This window comes from Cnephaeus nilssonii, assembly GCF_951640355.1.
Source record: "Cnephaeus nilssonii genome assembly, chromosome: 1".
NCBI lineage: Eukaryota > Metazoa > Chordata > Mammalia > Chiroptera > Vespertilionidae > Cnephaeus > Cnephaeus nilssonii.
The window spans coordinates 63727379-63743400 of NC_137072.1; the positions used below are offsets into that span (position 1 = coordinate 63727379).

The 16022-nt window shown below is 52.9% G+C and overlaps 1 protein-coding gene across 1 annotated transcript; it reads left to right on the forward strand.

Moving 5' to 3' along the window:
- Positions 1-9904: 9904 nt before the first annotated feature.
- NKX6-1 (NK6 homeobox 1) lies at positions 9905-15228 on the forward strand. The gene is made up of 3 exons (XM_079774056.1): positions 9905-10747; positions 12455-12627; positions 14830-15228. The coding sequence occupies exons 1-3, from the start codon at positions 10075-10077 to the stop codon at positions 15082-15084; spliced, it is 1101 nt and encodes a 366-aa protein (XP_079630182.1). The 5' UTR covers positions 9905-10074; the 3' UTR covers positions 15085-15228.
- The last annotated feature ends 794 nt before the right edge of the window (positions 15229-16022 follow it).

A 16022-nucleotide genomic window follows, 5' to 3' on the forward strand; every position in this document is an offset into this window, starting at 1 on the left:
CTTCATTCCTTTTTATTGCCAAATAATATTCTATTATATGGACATAGTACATTTTATTGATCCATTCATCAGTTGATGAACACTTGGGTTGCTTCCACTTTTGGACTATTATGAATAATGTTGCTGTGAACATTAGTGTAAAAGTTTTAAAAAGAAATGTTTTAATCCAGTTTTTTAAGGATGAGGAAAATCAGACTCAGAAAGCTAGAATCTGGGCTTCTGATTTCTAATAAAACACTCTTTTTACAGAAATACAGAAATTTTAGAAAGTTTTATTTATTTATTTGTTGATTGATTGATTGATTGATTTACTTACTAGGGGCCAGTGCACGAATTCGTGCATCTTGAAAGGAACTGTGGGCCACGAGGCTGCGATGGGCACAGGGGTGGGTCTCGGCCCATCCTCCACACCCCTGCTGGCCCCTCCTGCTGTGGCGCCCGGTCCCCTGTTTGCCATCAGCCCCACTCCTGCCACTGCCACTCCCACGCGCTGATGGCGCCGGCCCCACTCGCACCCACTGATGACACAGAGTGATCAGGGCTGGCGCCATCAGCAGGTGCGAGCGGCGGCTGCTGCCCCGATCACCCCTCAGGAGCAGGGGAAGGTGGAGAAGCCCTGAGGGGCAATCAGGGCTGGCAGCCATCACTCACACCCGCTGATGGTGCCGAGTGATCAGGGCCGGCGCCGGCAGTGTGTGCGAGTGGGGTCCGAGCTGGCAGCAGGTGCGAACGCTGGGAGGGACCATGGCATGCAGGAGCAAAGAATTTTCAGTAACCACCAGAGGCTCGCCCTGATGACAGCAACCAGCACCCCACCTTGGTCTGGCACCCCCATTCACCTGCTCCACCATCCCGCCGTGGCCGACGCCGGCCATGTTCCTCACATGCCCCCTGTGGTCAGCGCACGTCATAATGACCGGTTGTTCAGTTGTTCCACCGTTCGGTCTATTTGCACATTAGGGTTTTATCTATATATAGATTTATTTATTTATTTATTATTAATCCTCACCCAAGGATATTTTTCCCATTGATTTTTGCAGAGAGTGGAAGGAAGGGAGGGTGGGTGGGAGAGAGAGAAAAAGAGAGAGAGAAACATCAATGTGAGAGAGACTCATTGATTGGTTGCCTCCTGACCAGGGTGGGGATTGAACCTGCAAACCAGGTATGTGCCCTTGACTGGTAAAGGAGCCAGACTCTTGGGTGCTCTAACCACTGGGAAACATCAGCCACAGTGAGAAATACAAGTACATTTTTAAAACTCCAGTATCACACATTGCTTCTGTTTCTGGACTTGATTTACATCCAAAATGTAGAAACATATTTTGTGAGGTTTTTTTTTCTTAAAATAGTTTCAGCATCTTTGTATCTGCCCACATATTTCTTCAGAATCCAAGTTGCAGATAGGCACTGATTACATCCTTCTAGTAAGTCTTTGTGATCTGTGGCCTGTAACATAATCCTTTTAAATAATAAATAATTGTGAAGGAATTCTGTTGAGAGTTCTTCTGGAATGAACCAGCTCTTGTTAAGGGCCTTAGAATGCTGAAGAAATGGATGCTGTGCAAAATGAAGTGCCGGTAATAAATCAACATAATGCAAATTATATCAAATTAAAATTGAGTGCCTTAATGAACTGTGATCACAAGTGTGCTTCCACGTACAGAAGCTGCGTACAGCCAGCAGGGAGCAACCTCCCAGGCAGCCAGGCCGTTGGAAGGCACTCCACTGGTGAATACTCTCATTTGTGCCCTTCTTCAGTCTGCTAGGTTTCCTCACCGGTTTCCTAGTTCTAGCCCCACAGTCAGGTTCATAGCTGCCTTCAGGTTGCCCTTTTGTATATACCTGACTATTGGTCAATTATTAGACCCGTAGACTGTGAACGCTGAAAAGCACCATAGAAATGACCTAAATCACCTATCAGTGTCTTAAAGATGAGAAAAAGTAGGTCCACCAGGTTAAATGACCTGCTGACCTAAACCCATATTCTTCTAGGACTCCTAAATCCTAATCCAAGCTCATCCCAATCAAGAGAGACCTAATCTTATTTTTAGAAATTAAATTTCTAGTTGAATAATTTAAAAAAGAATCCACTAAGCTTACAAATCCTTTTCAATGTTTTTCTTAGTTCAGAAAATGTGAACTACTTTTTTTTTTCTGTAGTGGAATATGTGAAGATTTACTTTCTATTTACTTACCAATTTATAATATTCAAACTGCTTTCATATGCATTTAAATTTTTTTCAGGTATCCAAAGGGCAGTTTAGTATAATGGTCAAATGTAAGACCTCTGGCCCTGGCAGGGTGGCTCAGATGGTTGGAGCATCCTCCCATACACCAAAAGGTGGCAGGTTTAATTCCCTGTCAGGGCACATACCCAGGTTTCACCTTCAATCCCAGGTTGGGGTGTGGGGGAAGTCTTTCTTCCTTCCTTCCTTCCTTCCTTCCTTCCTTCCTTCCTTCCTTCCTTCCTTCCTTTCCTTCCTCCTTCCTTCCTTCCTTCCTTCCTTCCTTCCTTCCTTCCTTCCTTCCTTCCTTCCTTCCTCTCTCTCTCTTCCTCTCTCTAAATATCAATTAAGAAAAAAAAAAAAAAGTGAGAGCTCTGGAGCCAGACTACCCTGGGTTGAATTCCCAGCTTGTCCATTTAGTAGCTGCATGATCTTGACCAAGTTATTTAACTTCTCTGAGTTGTAATCTCATCATCCTTTTAACGGGGACAATTATTCTTCCCAACTCAGAGTTGTTGTTCAATTAATGCTGTTCTGAATACTGTACGCACTCAGTGTTAGCTATTGTTATTATGCCATAAAATTCTGAGAACTAGTGGTAAAGTATGTGAGGACCTGAAGGGGTTAATGCTAAACAGAAGCATCAGGGCAGGAAGCTTGAACTAGAGCAGTGCCTTCCTGCAAGGCTGCATTTACTGGAGGAAGCTGAACTCAGGTCTCCCGACACATGTGCAGGGCGGTTAAGTCAGGAAGATTTCAAAGACAGATCTGTACCTGCCTCAATAAGTAAATAAAGCAGGTTATTCAAATGGGCTGAAAAAATGTGCTTACGGATACAGCGACCTTCACCCACCGTGCCACAGGAGGCACACTGGTGTGCCTTGAGAATTTTCAAAACATGCAAGGACACTGACCTTTTCTTCCCTATGACAACAGCCCCCTGGTGTGAATGCCCTGTCCTGAATCATAAGTCTATAGGTCATATTACCAGCTATCCTTATGGACATGCATAGGCCCTTGTTTTTTTTTTTTTTTAAGTAAGGATTACTTTGGAGCAAAAAGGGTAGGTAATTACTATTATTATTATTTTTGTAAGTCAATCAAAATTATACTTATTTTTGTCAGATTGGCAAAGATATATTTACTAGTATTTGGTGTGCAGCAGAATTTTAGCAATTAGTTTATGTGTGCTCTGAGATGAAAAAAGGTTGAAAATTGCTGCATTATCATTGTATTGCTGTACTCAATACAATCTCTACTATTAAAACAAAGCATAGACCCTAGGCAGTTTGGCTCAGTGGATAGAGCATTGTCCTTCGGACCAAAGGGTCCCCTGTTTGATTCTGGTCAAGGTCACATCACTTGGTTGCAGGTTGCTCCCCAGCCTGAACCCTGGTGGGGGCCCGTGCAGGAGGCAACCAATTAATGTGTTTCTCTTACATTGATGTTTCTCTCTGTCTTTCCCTCTCTCTTCCATTCTCCCTAAAAATCAATAGAAAAATATCCTTGGGTGAGGATTAACCAAAAATAAAACCCAACAAACAAACAAAACAAAGCAAAAATAACCCACAAAGCATAGAACAAAAGTTAGAGAAATGGCCAGGCTGGTGTGGCTTGGAGGTTAAGCCTTGACCTATGAACCAGGAGGTCATGGGTTCGATTCCCAGTCAGGGCACACGTCCTGATTGCTGGCTTGATCCCCAGTTGGGGGCATGCAGTGGGAGGCATGCAGGAGGCATCTGATCAATGATTCTCTCTCATCATTGATGTTTCTATATCTCTCTCCCTCTCCCTTTCTCTCTGAAATCAATAAAAAATATATTTATGAAAACAGCTTTAAAAAGATTAGAGAAATGAGAGCAAGCGAATATTCCAAAATATCAGAAAGAAGCTTTTGCCTCTAACGGTAGGATTATGGTGACTGTGTTTTTATAATTCTCTGTGCTTTCTAAATGTTCTGTATTGAGCATAGTATTGTTTTGATAATCAGGAAAGAAAAGGATAAAGGCAAAATAATTTCAGTAAAACCTGAAATCTGCTTTATCACAATTGAGTCAACTAATAGAGTATGAAGAGGGATAGGTGAGGAAGAAAGATTTAAAATCTAAATGTTCCTTTTAGAGGGCTTTTGCTAAAATCGAGAATTGTCAGAACCACAGTTGACTTTTGAATCTGGCATTTCAGGTTAAAATTAAACAAATGTTAAGGGCGTTCGTTACACGAAGGCCGACCACCTCGTTAAGAAAATAGGTACAACGCGTCCTTTGAACACACAGGGCCGCGCTGGTCTTCCCTAGACCGAGCGAACCGCTAAGGAGTCTCCCCACAAGAGGGCGCTAACTGCCCAGGCTTTCATGAAGAAGGAGCGCGAAGGCTCCGGCGCTGCCGGCGAAGCAGCCCAGCCGACAAAGTAACTTTCTCACCGAAGAGTAAGGAGCCGCGCACGCGGCGAAAAGAACCAGTACCGGCACATCCAGATCAGAAGCAACGACTTCTAGCAGGACATCGAAAGGAACTAGTTTACAGGTTCGTTTTAAAACCACCTAAATTATGTTCAATGGACCTTAGGTATACGTCCAGGTATACGTTTTCCACGGCCCTTCACACCAGATACGGTCTATTCTAGTGGCGCAAACTGGGTTAGCACTGGATGCTGCTAGGAAGCTGTAGCAACCCGTAGGCTTTCCTTCCCGCACACGATGCAATACTTTTAAAGCAAGTTGGTTCCCTGGAAGCGACTGGATCTTTTCGAATGCTGGGGGGGGGGGGGGGGTGGAGGAGAGGAGGGGGAGATACATACATGTATGTGCTTTGCTGAAGTTATGTGTGTTTCGCTGAAGTTCAAGACCAGTTTTCTCTCTAGTCATTGGTGTTTTCTTGCCTTTAGTCTCATTCCTGAATCCGGGTTTAGATGTTGCAGACGTTTCTGGATTTTAGTGTTTTCCATCTTCTTGGCCCTTTCTGACCCCTCCCTTCCGAGGGCGCGAGGGCACGCATTCCCCTAGAGGAGTCTGCGGCGGTGAGGGGGTGCCCTGCCGCCGCCCTGGTCGCTGAAGGATGTCCCTGATGCGGCTGGGGACCCTTCCCGGGTAACATCTCACCCTCCCGGGTTTGATGCGGGCCTCCACCGGGAGGGGCGACCACAGGACCCACAGCACTCACAGGCCCCTCTTTACCCCAGCCCTTCCCACAGCGTCTCATCAATTCCGTCCGGGTCCAGGCCCCACCTCAGTGTCTGCAGGCGGCAGAGAGACGGCGCGCTCGCTTCCCCAGCTCTCCACGCTTCTGGGCACCCCCTTTCATTCCCGGAGATTCTACCTGGCGGTCCTCTGGACCCCTCTTTTATAACATGAACATCAGCCCAGCCCGCCTCTGGGTCCCACCCAGACAGGCCCAGTCACCTGCCCGCTGGAGCGGCATCATTACAGAAGTCCTCCGCACCATTCAAGCAAACGCATTTTGGAAAGGTTTTTGGCCGGAAGCACGCACAGGCTTCTCTTTCCCTCCGACCCCCCTTTTTCCGAGCATGGAATTGGCTTCCTGTGGCTACACTGGAGCTCCCCCGACATTTGGCATGAATGTATCTGGGGAAGAATAGCCATCATTCACCCCAGACCGCGGGATTGACGCACGTTTAGCTGAGGTTTCATTTGCATGCCTCCCGGGGGTTGCCCCGGATTTAGTGGCCGTCCCTTCACCGTCAGGCGAGTCTGAAAACGCGCTCGGCGGCTCGGAGCCGAGGCTGAGACCCCGGGCAGGCGGTCACGTGACCTGCGAACAGGTGCGGTTGTCGCAGAGAAAGTCGAGGGGCGCGTCGCCTTCCCCACCCCTAACTCTTTAGCCTTTTCTTGCAACCTCAACCTGTGCCAACGAGCTTTCATTTATTTTTCAGTGAAAATACAAACCATTCGCTTTCCAACACAGTTCCTCCCCCGCCGCCCCCCCCCATGCATGTACTGTGCAGAGATGGGCCCGGGGCGCCACGTGTGGTCCCACGTCCCACTCCTGGGAACGGCTTAGAAACGTCCGACTAGACTGGGTCGTGGACAGGAAAGCCCGGAGGCTAAGGTTCCTGGGGGGAGAGTGAGTCCTGACTCTCCAGGGTGTTGGTGAGACGGCGGCGCCAGACACCGGCCTCCCGCCTCAGTGCGGGGCTCTGCGCGTCCAGGGCTCGGCCCGAGGGTGGTTTTAGCCTCTCAGGAACAGGACCGTCGCACCCGGAGAAAGACGGGGGGCAGCCCACCCCCTCCGAGGGTGCCCCTCACTCTCCGGGCTCCCAGCTGGACACAGCCGCACGGGCCGCAGATGGATGGCCTGCAGCACCAGGCGGTGGGCGGCAGGAATGCTGCGGACCCACGCGGGACTCAGACACCTGGGGTTCCCTCCCCGGGATCGAGGTACACGGACCCCAACCTTCTTAAATGGTCACCGCTGAGAACAATGCTGCTATTTTGATTCCGCGATGTAAATACAAGCGAATGACGGCGATGCCTTACTGGCAGCCAGCTTTGCAAGTACGATTTTAGCAAAGGGGCAGCTAACCAGGAGTTGGGTTGCGTTGAATCTCTGTCTCTCCCTCTCCCTCTTTCTCTCGGTCTCTCTAATTTTTCTCTGTCTCTTGACCTCACACCATCCCTTATTAGATACTACATTTACAATAAGAAGATGTCCAATTCTCTCCTGGGTCACAATCCTTACGTGAAACAATGGGGCGCTGCTTTTTGAAACTGGAACCTTTGGGGATCACTAGCCTCCGTCACTTTCCTTTCCTATCTAGAACGTGAAAATGCGGTGCCCGGGGATGTGAGAAGTCGCTGGTGGCCCAGGCGCGGGGTCCAGATGGGGAGACTGGGTACCACCGCCCTTGCTGGAGTCTCCGGAGGCGAGAAAAAGTTTCCTTTGTAACGAAGTGAGAGGCAGAGGGGCCCCAGCCAGCACCCGGGCCAGGGCCGGGTTACCAGGCACTCCCTCCTGCCGCCACCTCCCAGGCAAAGTGGCGGGGCGCTGGGCTTAGATCCACAGCCCAGCAGAGCATCCTTGCCGGGGAAATGCGGACGGTCCCTACATCAGCTCTCTTCTCGCCGGACTCGGCACAATTCCCGCAAGCCAAGGACTTCACCTTCTCCCTTGCCAGATCCTAAGGTCTTACTGAAGTGATGGATTGAGCCCACTCTGAAAGTTTATTAAGAAGGGTGGAGAGGGAAGAGGGAGACCAAATAAGAGTAGCATTTCTTTCGTCTCAGACGTGAATAATAAAAGTGGCAAAAGAAAAATAAAAAAATTTAAAACCCCTCAAACTCCAGCTTCAGCTGCTACTTTTAAAAGGCCAGTGCTTTGGCAATGCAGGTTATCAAAGCGGCTTAAGCCCTCCCAGCTTTTCCTGCTTGGACTCCTGTGGGTGCATTGGCACTTAGAGCCGAACTCCATCAATGGGTGGTGCCGCTCAAGTTTTACTCTTGAGCCATTTGTTTCTGTTTTATTTTGCGAATTAAATTTGGACTTAATGACCTCATCCAAATTGCTCACCCCAATGGTGTGTTACTTTAACATCCTGAAATTCCAAAATTGTGCAAGGGTCTTCCCTCTTACACACACAGCCCAACCCTTCGGAAATTTAAAGACCCACCAGGGATGGAAGAGGTTGGGAGAGAATAAGGAAACCACCTTCCAACTCCTAACCCTTAGCATCCCATCACTACAGCCAGAAAACAGGCCATCTTCATCCTCCAAAACAACCCTGCAGCTGAGGGCATGGGCTAGAGTTTCGGAGACCGGTACCCAGGTACTTCAGTATCTAAAAACTCCACCTCGATTTTGGTGATTCCGCCCCCGTAAAAACTCAAAACAAATAACAATAATCAAAGCGGACAAAAGTTTCTTTTTAAAAAGCTCACTGCTCGCTTGTCTAAACATTACGCGAGAGATAAATATTTCCATTAAGTTGATTCCATTCCCAGCGAATTATGCAAAACTATAAATGATAATGATCGAGGGAGGGGGAGACTCGGGAATGAAAAGAAAGGTAAAAGAGAAAGCAGGAGGTGGCAAAGACGGAAGAGGACGCTCCTTCGGCCTACAAGGGGATTAAGGACATCTATAGGCTTAAGGAGCGACAAATTAATTTGCACAATTCTGGGAGAGCCCAGATGGCCTTTAATTAATCCCTTCAAAAGAAGGCGCTAGGCGAGGGCTGCGCCGGCTGCCTGCTCCATTAGCTCCGTTTTACAAGGGACCAGACTCTGTTCGAGGTGAGGCGCCGCGAGCTCGTGGGGGAAGGGGGTGGGGTGACGCGAGCGGGAGAGGGGGGAGGCGCGGGAAGAATATGAACTGTTTTTCCATAAAAGGGCTGGGTTTTCATTATTCTTCTCTTTAAAAAGTAATACCCTCTTCGTCTCGGCTTCCCCCCCCTCCCCTTTCCCATTTTATTTAATTAATTGAGGCGTCCACTGGTGCCCTGTTGGACCCGCACCACTCTCAGGCACCGCCCCTGGCCCCACCCACCAGAGGGATGGAGGTGGGAGGGGCGGGGACCAGGCGGGCGTGGCCTTTCGGCTCCCTGTCTTCAGCCAATCAGAAGGAGAGGCGCTCCCCGAGGGGACGCACCCCAGAGGCGAGGCCGTGCCGAAGGCTGAGCGCCATTGGAGACGGTGGTTACGCCCCCGGCCTGCACCCCGCTCCTCGGCCCCGCCCCTCCCGGTGCTGCGGAGTGACGTCCCCCAAAGTTCTTATTTTGGACCCCCCACTCCCCCCAGCCTCTCGTCCCCCCTCTAAAGCGGGGTAGGGAGTGATGCAAATGTTTTATTACCTTTGAGAGCTTCATCTGAACTGTCAGGCCCGGAGGGAAAGAGCAGAGGGGAGAGAGTGGAGAGCGGCGGAGAGGGTCAGCTTGGCCAGAGGACAGGGCTGAGAAGCGGAGCCTGCAAAGCCGCGAAGAACATGCGAGGGAGAGGCAAAGGCGACGAGTGAGAGGAAGAGAGGACGCTGGGGGGTGGGGCGGGGGGTCGCCAGGCCCGTTTGCAGAAGTGGACAGAGGAGCAGAGCCCTAACCGAAGCCATCCGACTTTTCCACACTTAGTCTTTGTTTTCCGGTGTTTTTTTTCCCTCCTCCCCCTTTTCCTTTTCAATATTGTAACTCTAGTGCCCTGTCGCCCAGAGGGAAAGGCGAGTCGGGCGAGTCGGCGCGCCGAATCCGGGAGCCGTGGGGGTCGGAGACACGGCCCCTTCGGGCCGGCGGAGGAAGCCCGCCCAGCGGCCACCTCCTCCCGCGGCCCGGGAGCGCTCCCTCCCCGCGCGCCGCGAGCGCCGAGTGCGAATCCGCCCCGCGACCGACAGCGCCGGGCTTCCGAGTGGGATTAGAGGAGCCCCTCGGGCGGAACCCGGCGTCCTTTGAACCGCTCCAAAGAAAAGCCAGCCAGCCCCCGTCCTCCGACATCAAAGTGGAGATCTGGTGACTCTTAACTTTGTGACGAACTCTCCGGGGCCGGCCCGGGGTTTGTTTTGCTTCTTGCCCGGGGGGAGAAGAGGAGAAGCGGCGCCCTCCGAGCGGCGAGGAAGAGTGAGGAGGAGGAGAGACCGAGACTGAAGCCAGGCGTCTGGGAGCGAAGGGACCGGCAAACCCACCCGGGCGCCCGCGGGCCTGGGAGAGCGGCGTGCGTGTGGGTACATTTCGGGGGCGCAGCTCCGGGAGCACCTCCGGGCAGGGCGCTCTGGGCCCGGCTGGCCGGCCGCCGCCGGGGGCGCGGTGCTCCTCCCCGCTCTCGCCCCCCGCGCCTCTCGCTCCCCGGAGCCCCGCCGGGGGCACCGGCCGGCGCCCTTGCTGCGTGGCTGCGGGCTCCGGCCTGGCCGTGGGATGTTAGCGGTGGGGGCGATGGAGGGCACCCGGCAGAGCGCGTTCCTGCTCAGCAGCCCGCCCCTGGCCGCCCTGCACAGCATGGCCGAAATGAAGACCCCGCTGTACCCCGCCGCGTACCCCCCGCTGCCCGCCGGTCCCCCCTCCTCCTCGTCCTCCTCCTCCTCGTCGTCGTCGCCGTCGCCGCCTTTGGGCGCCCACAACCCGGGCGGCCTGAAGCCCCCGGCCGCGGGGGGGCTCTCGTCTCTGGGCAGCCCCCCGCCGCAGCTCTCCGCCGCCACCCCACACGGCATCAACGACATCCTGAGCCGGCCCTCCATGCCCGTGGCCTCGGGGACCGCCTTGCCCTCGGCTTCGCCCTCCGGTTCCTCTTCCTCCTCTTCCTCGTCCACCTCGGCTTCTTCCGCCTCGGCCGCCGCCGCCGCCGCCGCCGCGGCCGCCGCGGCCGCCGCCTCCTCGCCGGCGGGGCTGCTGGCCGGCCTGCCCCGCTTCAGCAGCCTGAGCCCGCCGCCGCCGCCGCCCGGGCTCTACTTCAGCCCCAGCGCCGCCGCCGTGGCCGCCGTGGGCCGGTACCCCAAGCCGCTGGCCGAGCTGCCCGGCCGGACGCCCATCTTCTGGCCCGGAGTGATGCAGAGCCCGCCCTGGAGGGACGCGCGCCTGGCCTGCACCCCCCGTGAGTACGGGCGCCCGCGCCCGGCGGAGCGCACTCTGCCGGCTCCCGGGCCGGGGCTGCCTGACGTGCCTGTGGGTCGGGCCACCCTCTGGCCTCCCCAATAGTTTTGGCAGCACCGGGATCGCACCATTTAGGCTGGGCCAGGGCGTCCCGCGGTACATTCTCTCTTTCCCGAGCGCCCGAGCTTGCGGCCACGCTCCCGCCGCTCCCCCGTCTTGGGCGCGCCTCCCCGAGCGGGTGTGCACGCTTCCGCGGGGAACACGGCGCGGTGCGGGGGTGTGTATCCTCCGAGGACCCGGCGTCGGGCCGGAACCGCAGGCCGAGCCTGGGTGAAAGAGGGAGGGGGGGGGGCAGGAGAGGCCACGGCGCCCCGTCCGCACCCCTCCTTTCCCGGCTCCTTCTGCCGGCTAGGACCCCCGCTCCACCTTCGCCAGTTTAACTGGCCTCCTCTCTGAGAACCGGTGGGGACCCGCCCCGGCGAGACCCCCACAGCTCTGAGCGTGCAGGTCTCGCCCTGGGTGTCCCCCACCTCACTTCTTGACCCTCTTCCCTCCCCCTTTGCACCCCCAATACGATCGGCCGGGGTGAGCCCATTGAAGACAGGCCGCGACCCGCGGAGGAGGGCCAGCGCCCAGGCCCTGTGGCCGCTCCCCAGCGCTTGTCCCTCGCTTTCCCATCCGCCTTGGCCCGGGAACACCTTGGGCCGGGATGCCCGGGGCCCCGGCATCATGAGGGGCGTCGGGGAAGGGGCAGAGGAAGAACGAGGGGACCGAACAAGGACTGGGGACGTGCAACATCCAGCGGGGACTTTTCCTGAAACAGCCGCGTCTCCCCGGGATCGCTCTCATCTCGGCCGTTGGCCACTCGCCCCGGAGTTTCCCAGCTTCTCCGGGGGCGTTCTGGGGCCCAGCCCCGGCGCCTTTTCTCGCTCCTGCCTTCGGTTTGACCGAGTCCCCGAAGTTTCCTCTGAGTCTCCAGACCGCCTTCCTGCGGTGCAGCGGCGGGAGCGGAGGGGAGTTTCGGGAGCCCGCGGAGGCTCCCTGGGGAGGCCAGGAGCCGGCGGGCGGCCCGGGCGGGTGCGGGGGTGGGAGACACTATTGTATTCGTTCGGATGGCCGCGTAGGGGCCGCCAACAAAGGCGGCGCCCCCTCCCCCTCAGCGGTAGACTTGGGGGCGATTTCGCTCTCTTGTGTGCAAAACACAAGGCTCCCTTTGTTGCGCGGACGCAGGTTAGGAAAGCGTTCGAGGAGCGAAGCTAGTCACCCTCCTGCGGAGGGTCCGGGGCCCAGCGGAGCACCCACCCAGGGGAGCACCCACCCCGGGGAGCACCCACCCAGGGGCGGCAGCGGCCTTCCCCGCCCTTCTCAGTGCGCTGGGGCCTGGCCGCTGGGCTCGGCAAACTTCAGGGCTGCGCGCCCTGGCTGTTTGACGCAGGTGCTGGGCAGAAGGTTAGTTAGTGCTGCTCCAAACACCCCCGGCCTTTAAAACACTGGGGGGGGGGGGGGATCTAAACGGTGTGTGTGTGTGTGGGAATCTAAAGGCAGAGGGGTGCGGTGGGAGGGGAAGCGCCACGACTCGCCTGGAGCCCGCCGCGGGATAAGCTTTTCTTTCCCACCAAAACATTGTTCTGCAAGTTCGTTTCTTTTGCGTGGAGCCGCTTGTAACCAGTTATTTTTTCCCCCTGCCCTCGTTTATCTATCATCGCAGATCAAGGATCCATTTTGCTGGACAAAGACGGGAAGAGAAAACACACGAGACCCACGTTCTCGGGACAGCAGATCTTCGCTCTGGAGAAGACTTTCGAACAAACGAAATACTTGGCGGGGCCCGAGAGGGCTCGCTTGGCTTATTCTTTGGGGATGACGGAGAGTCAGGTCAAGGTGAGTGGACCTTGCAACTCCAGGGAGAGGCTCTCCACCCACGTCGCTTCCTTCTCCTCCTCCTCCCACCCCCCCCCATCTAACAAACACGGTCTGAGGAGTGTGAGGAGAAGATGAGAGCAGCTCTACGAAGGGGTGGGGGTGGAGGTTAAAGGCTCTCCTGGGCGGGCAAACTGTTGATGAACAAAAGGAATCAAGTCCCCCTTACCCCCGCCTTTGAAATGAGGTTAATCTAGATAGCAGCATGTGCTGGGGGAAACTCATCATTATTAGAGAATAAAAGCATTACTGAAATATCAGCCCTGAGAGTAGATCAGACCAGTTAGATAGCTTCTGTTTATTCTATTTGTAAAGATATTCAAGCTTTTGTTTGTTAATTAAGTTCTCCACCAGTCATACAATTTCCTAATGTAGATCAGCATTATAGTGGTACTGGCCATTAACTTGCAGGTTTGAAAAATAAATCTACAGTGTTTAACCACTTAGCATGGGTGAATCTGCTTTGAGTTTAGATGAAGGCAATCACTTTGGCATAGTAATTTGCCAAATGAATTGACAAGATTATTACTTTATTATGAAATTGAATTGTTTTGAATGTGTTTATCAACAGATGTGAGACATTTTTACTGTTTATGACAACAACTTACAATTAAAATGCCACTTTGCTTATAATTGAGTTGTATAGCATATTTCCAGGGATTCAAATTTTAGAAATCTTTCCTTGAAAAATAAAGGGGTTAAGCCAGGCAGATAAGTTAAATCTAGCAGTTTCCTATATTTCCAGTAGTCTCTTTTGTTCCTCTTCTTCACTTACTGTATTTGAATTTTTTTTTGGGGGGGTATGTCTATAAGTCTATTTTCATTAGTCATATTGTTGTTCTTTAAGTAGGAATAACTATTAGCTATGCCTGTTGGTTAGAGTGTATTTCCCCTTGGACAAGCATCATAAAATGAATTTCACAAGTGATTTTTGTGTGACCATTAGAATACCATCACAGTTAAAATTATTTTTGCGATGGTTGGTACAGAGCCTGCCACAGTAGCCTGGAGGTCTTCATTTGTCACTGTAAATATGTCTGCGTGGCTAGAAGTGAATTATTATAGCTGTATATGGAAAATCAGAATCACTTTCATAACAATTCTGATTCTCTAGACAGAATACATAACGGATGGATGAGAAAAGGGCTGAGAAGCATAAAGAGAGGATAATTCAATATGTTTGGAAAATTGGTTGCTTATTGCTGATGCTTTAAGTTAAAATATGTGTATCACACATGGTGTCAAACGTGGTGAATAGGCTTAAATATTTTTATATAAAACGTGTGTATTGGGGAGGAAAATATTAAAATAATATTTGAAAGACTAGGCATGCTAATAGTGGGAAATAATGTAACTTGCAAAATTTCACTTACAAAAAAACTGATGAAAACTCTAGCCTTTGGTTTAATGAAAAACATTAAACCAGACAGACAAACACACACCACACTGAGATGATTTTGACTGAGCTCTTAAATATTTTCATGCATTTATGTTGGTTATTATTAGTGACTTGAGGTTTCTGTTTTAGCAGATTAAAAAAAAAACTTTATATGATTGCATGTGTAAATGGGGTTTTAAACTACCATATCTGTGTATATTCAGACTTGTGACAAATGAAACAGACATATATCCAAAAGTGCAAAGGAGAACGGAAGTCATTGGGGGGGATAAATGCTATGCTTTCTCCCACAAATCACACTAAAAAGCAAGTACATTTAGGTTGTTTGGAATACCTTAATCTAATAAAGTATATAACAAATTAAAACCACAGTCATTCTGGGGCAGCTTTAAAAGGGGGAAAGCTTTCCACTTTAAACTAGAAAGTGGAAAAGTGCACTCATTTTTAGGGACACTTAATTTAAGTTTCCAAGTTTTTTTTTTTTTTTCTCTTCTGAGAAATCACTCACTGACAACCTCAATACTCTTGTTACTATCGCTATGGCAACGGGCAGGCAGTTTGTAGGTGCCTGTTCCTCAGAGGAGCCTGGGGCGACGGAGACTGACTCGGACAGCCCGGACAAGGGGTCTGTGAGGGAGGGCGGCCAGCCGTCAGGGGCCCGCGGGAGCGACTCCGGGAATGTGGGAGAAGTAGCAGCGTCTGCTCCCGGGTAATTCCTGCCACCTCTGTTTCTCCCCTCCTCCCTCCCCGGGATCGGCTCGCAGGTCTGGTTCCAGAACCGCCGGACCAAGTGGAGGAAGAAGCACGCGGCGGAGATGGCCACGGCCAAGAAGAAGCAGGACTCGGAGACCGAGCGGCTCAAAGGGGCCTCGGAGAACGAGGAGGAGGACGACGACTACAACAAGCCCCTGGACCCCAACTCGGACGACGAGAAAATCACGCAGCTGCTGAAGAAGCACAAGTCCGGCGGCGGCGGCGGCCTCCTGCTGCACGCGTCCGAGGCCGAGGGCTCGTCCTGAGCGCCGCAGCCCGCCCGCCCCGCCTCCGCCCCGGGGGCCACGGGCCGCGCGCGCCCGCCGGGCCGCCCCGCCCCGCCTGCGGGGGTCCTTTGCTATTTTCTGAGATGTACATATCTATTTTTTTAACCTAAAAGTTGAGGGAGGTGGGGGAGAGAGACTCGGGGGTTGGTACGAAGGCAGAAACACGGCAAAATGCACTGCGTAAAGAACGCAAACTGAAACTCTCCGCCGGGCCACCCTCCGCGCCGGCTCGGTCCCCCTGCCCGGTCCCCGGAGGAGGGAGCGGCCCCGACCCCCGGCGCACTCAGGCTTCCCGCCCTTTGCACCGCAGGAAAGGGGGTGGGGGCTCAGGGACCGGTTTTCGTAGGATCGACTGCTAGTGCGCCGGGAACCTCGGAGCTGAGCGGGCGGGCCGACGCCCAGGATGGGGAGAGGGACGTGTCTCCCCCCACCAACTGCTGTGCGGACTTAAAGTAACCTGTTGAAGGCCCCTTGTAAATAAATCGTGAGTCACACTGACTAGAAGTTACTTTATTGTGAATATTTAAAATGTAAAATGGTTTTTTTGAATTTGGTATAAGAGATGGACCTTCTTCTTCCTTCCACCCTCCCCCTTTCAAGAGCTATTAAAACCACCCGTTCCCCTTTTATTTTGAACTTAATTGGAGACCCCGTAGAAAAGAACGTTCTCAGCCTCCCACTCCTCCAGCTACTCTTCGGGGTTTGGGTTTGTAGGGTCTCACTTCCCCCCTCGTCCCCACTCACTCCTCCCACCCCCCTCCCTCGCGCGGCGCCGGCTCCAGCCTCCTGCCTCCAGGACTTGAAGTAGAAGAAGCGGAACCTGCCTCTCCGTTCCTCTCTGAAATTGCACAGTCGTTTGTTGCTATTTATTAGTGATTTAAAGAAAGTATTCGGGAGGGAGGGGCTACATAGCTTGT

Excerpts from the sequence above, each read along its gene's own strand:
- NKX6-1 (XM_079774056.1), top strand. The coding sequence starts at position 10,075 with ATGTTAGCGGTGGGGGCGATGGAGGGCACCCGGCAGAGCGCGTTCCTG. Across the intron at positions 10,748-12,454 it reads GCGCCTGGCCTGCACCCCCC|ATCAAGGATCCATTTTGCTG; the intron begins GTGAGTACGGGC and ends CTATCATCGCAG. Across the intron at positions 12,628-14,829 it reads TGACGGAGAGTCAGGTCAAG|GTCTGGTTCCAGAACCGCCG; the intron begins GTGAGTGGACCT and ends ATCGGCTCGCAG.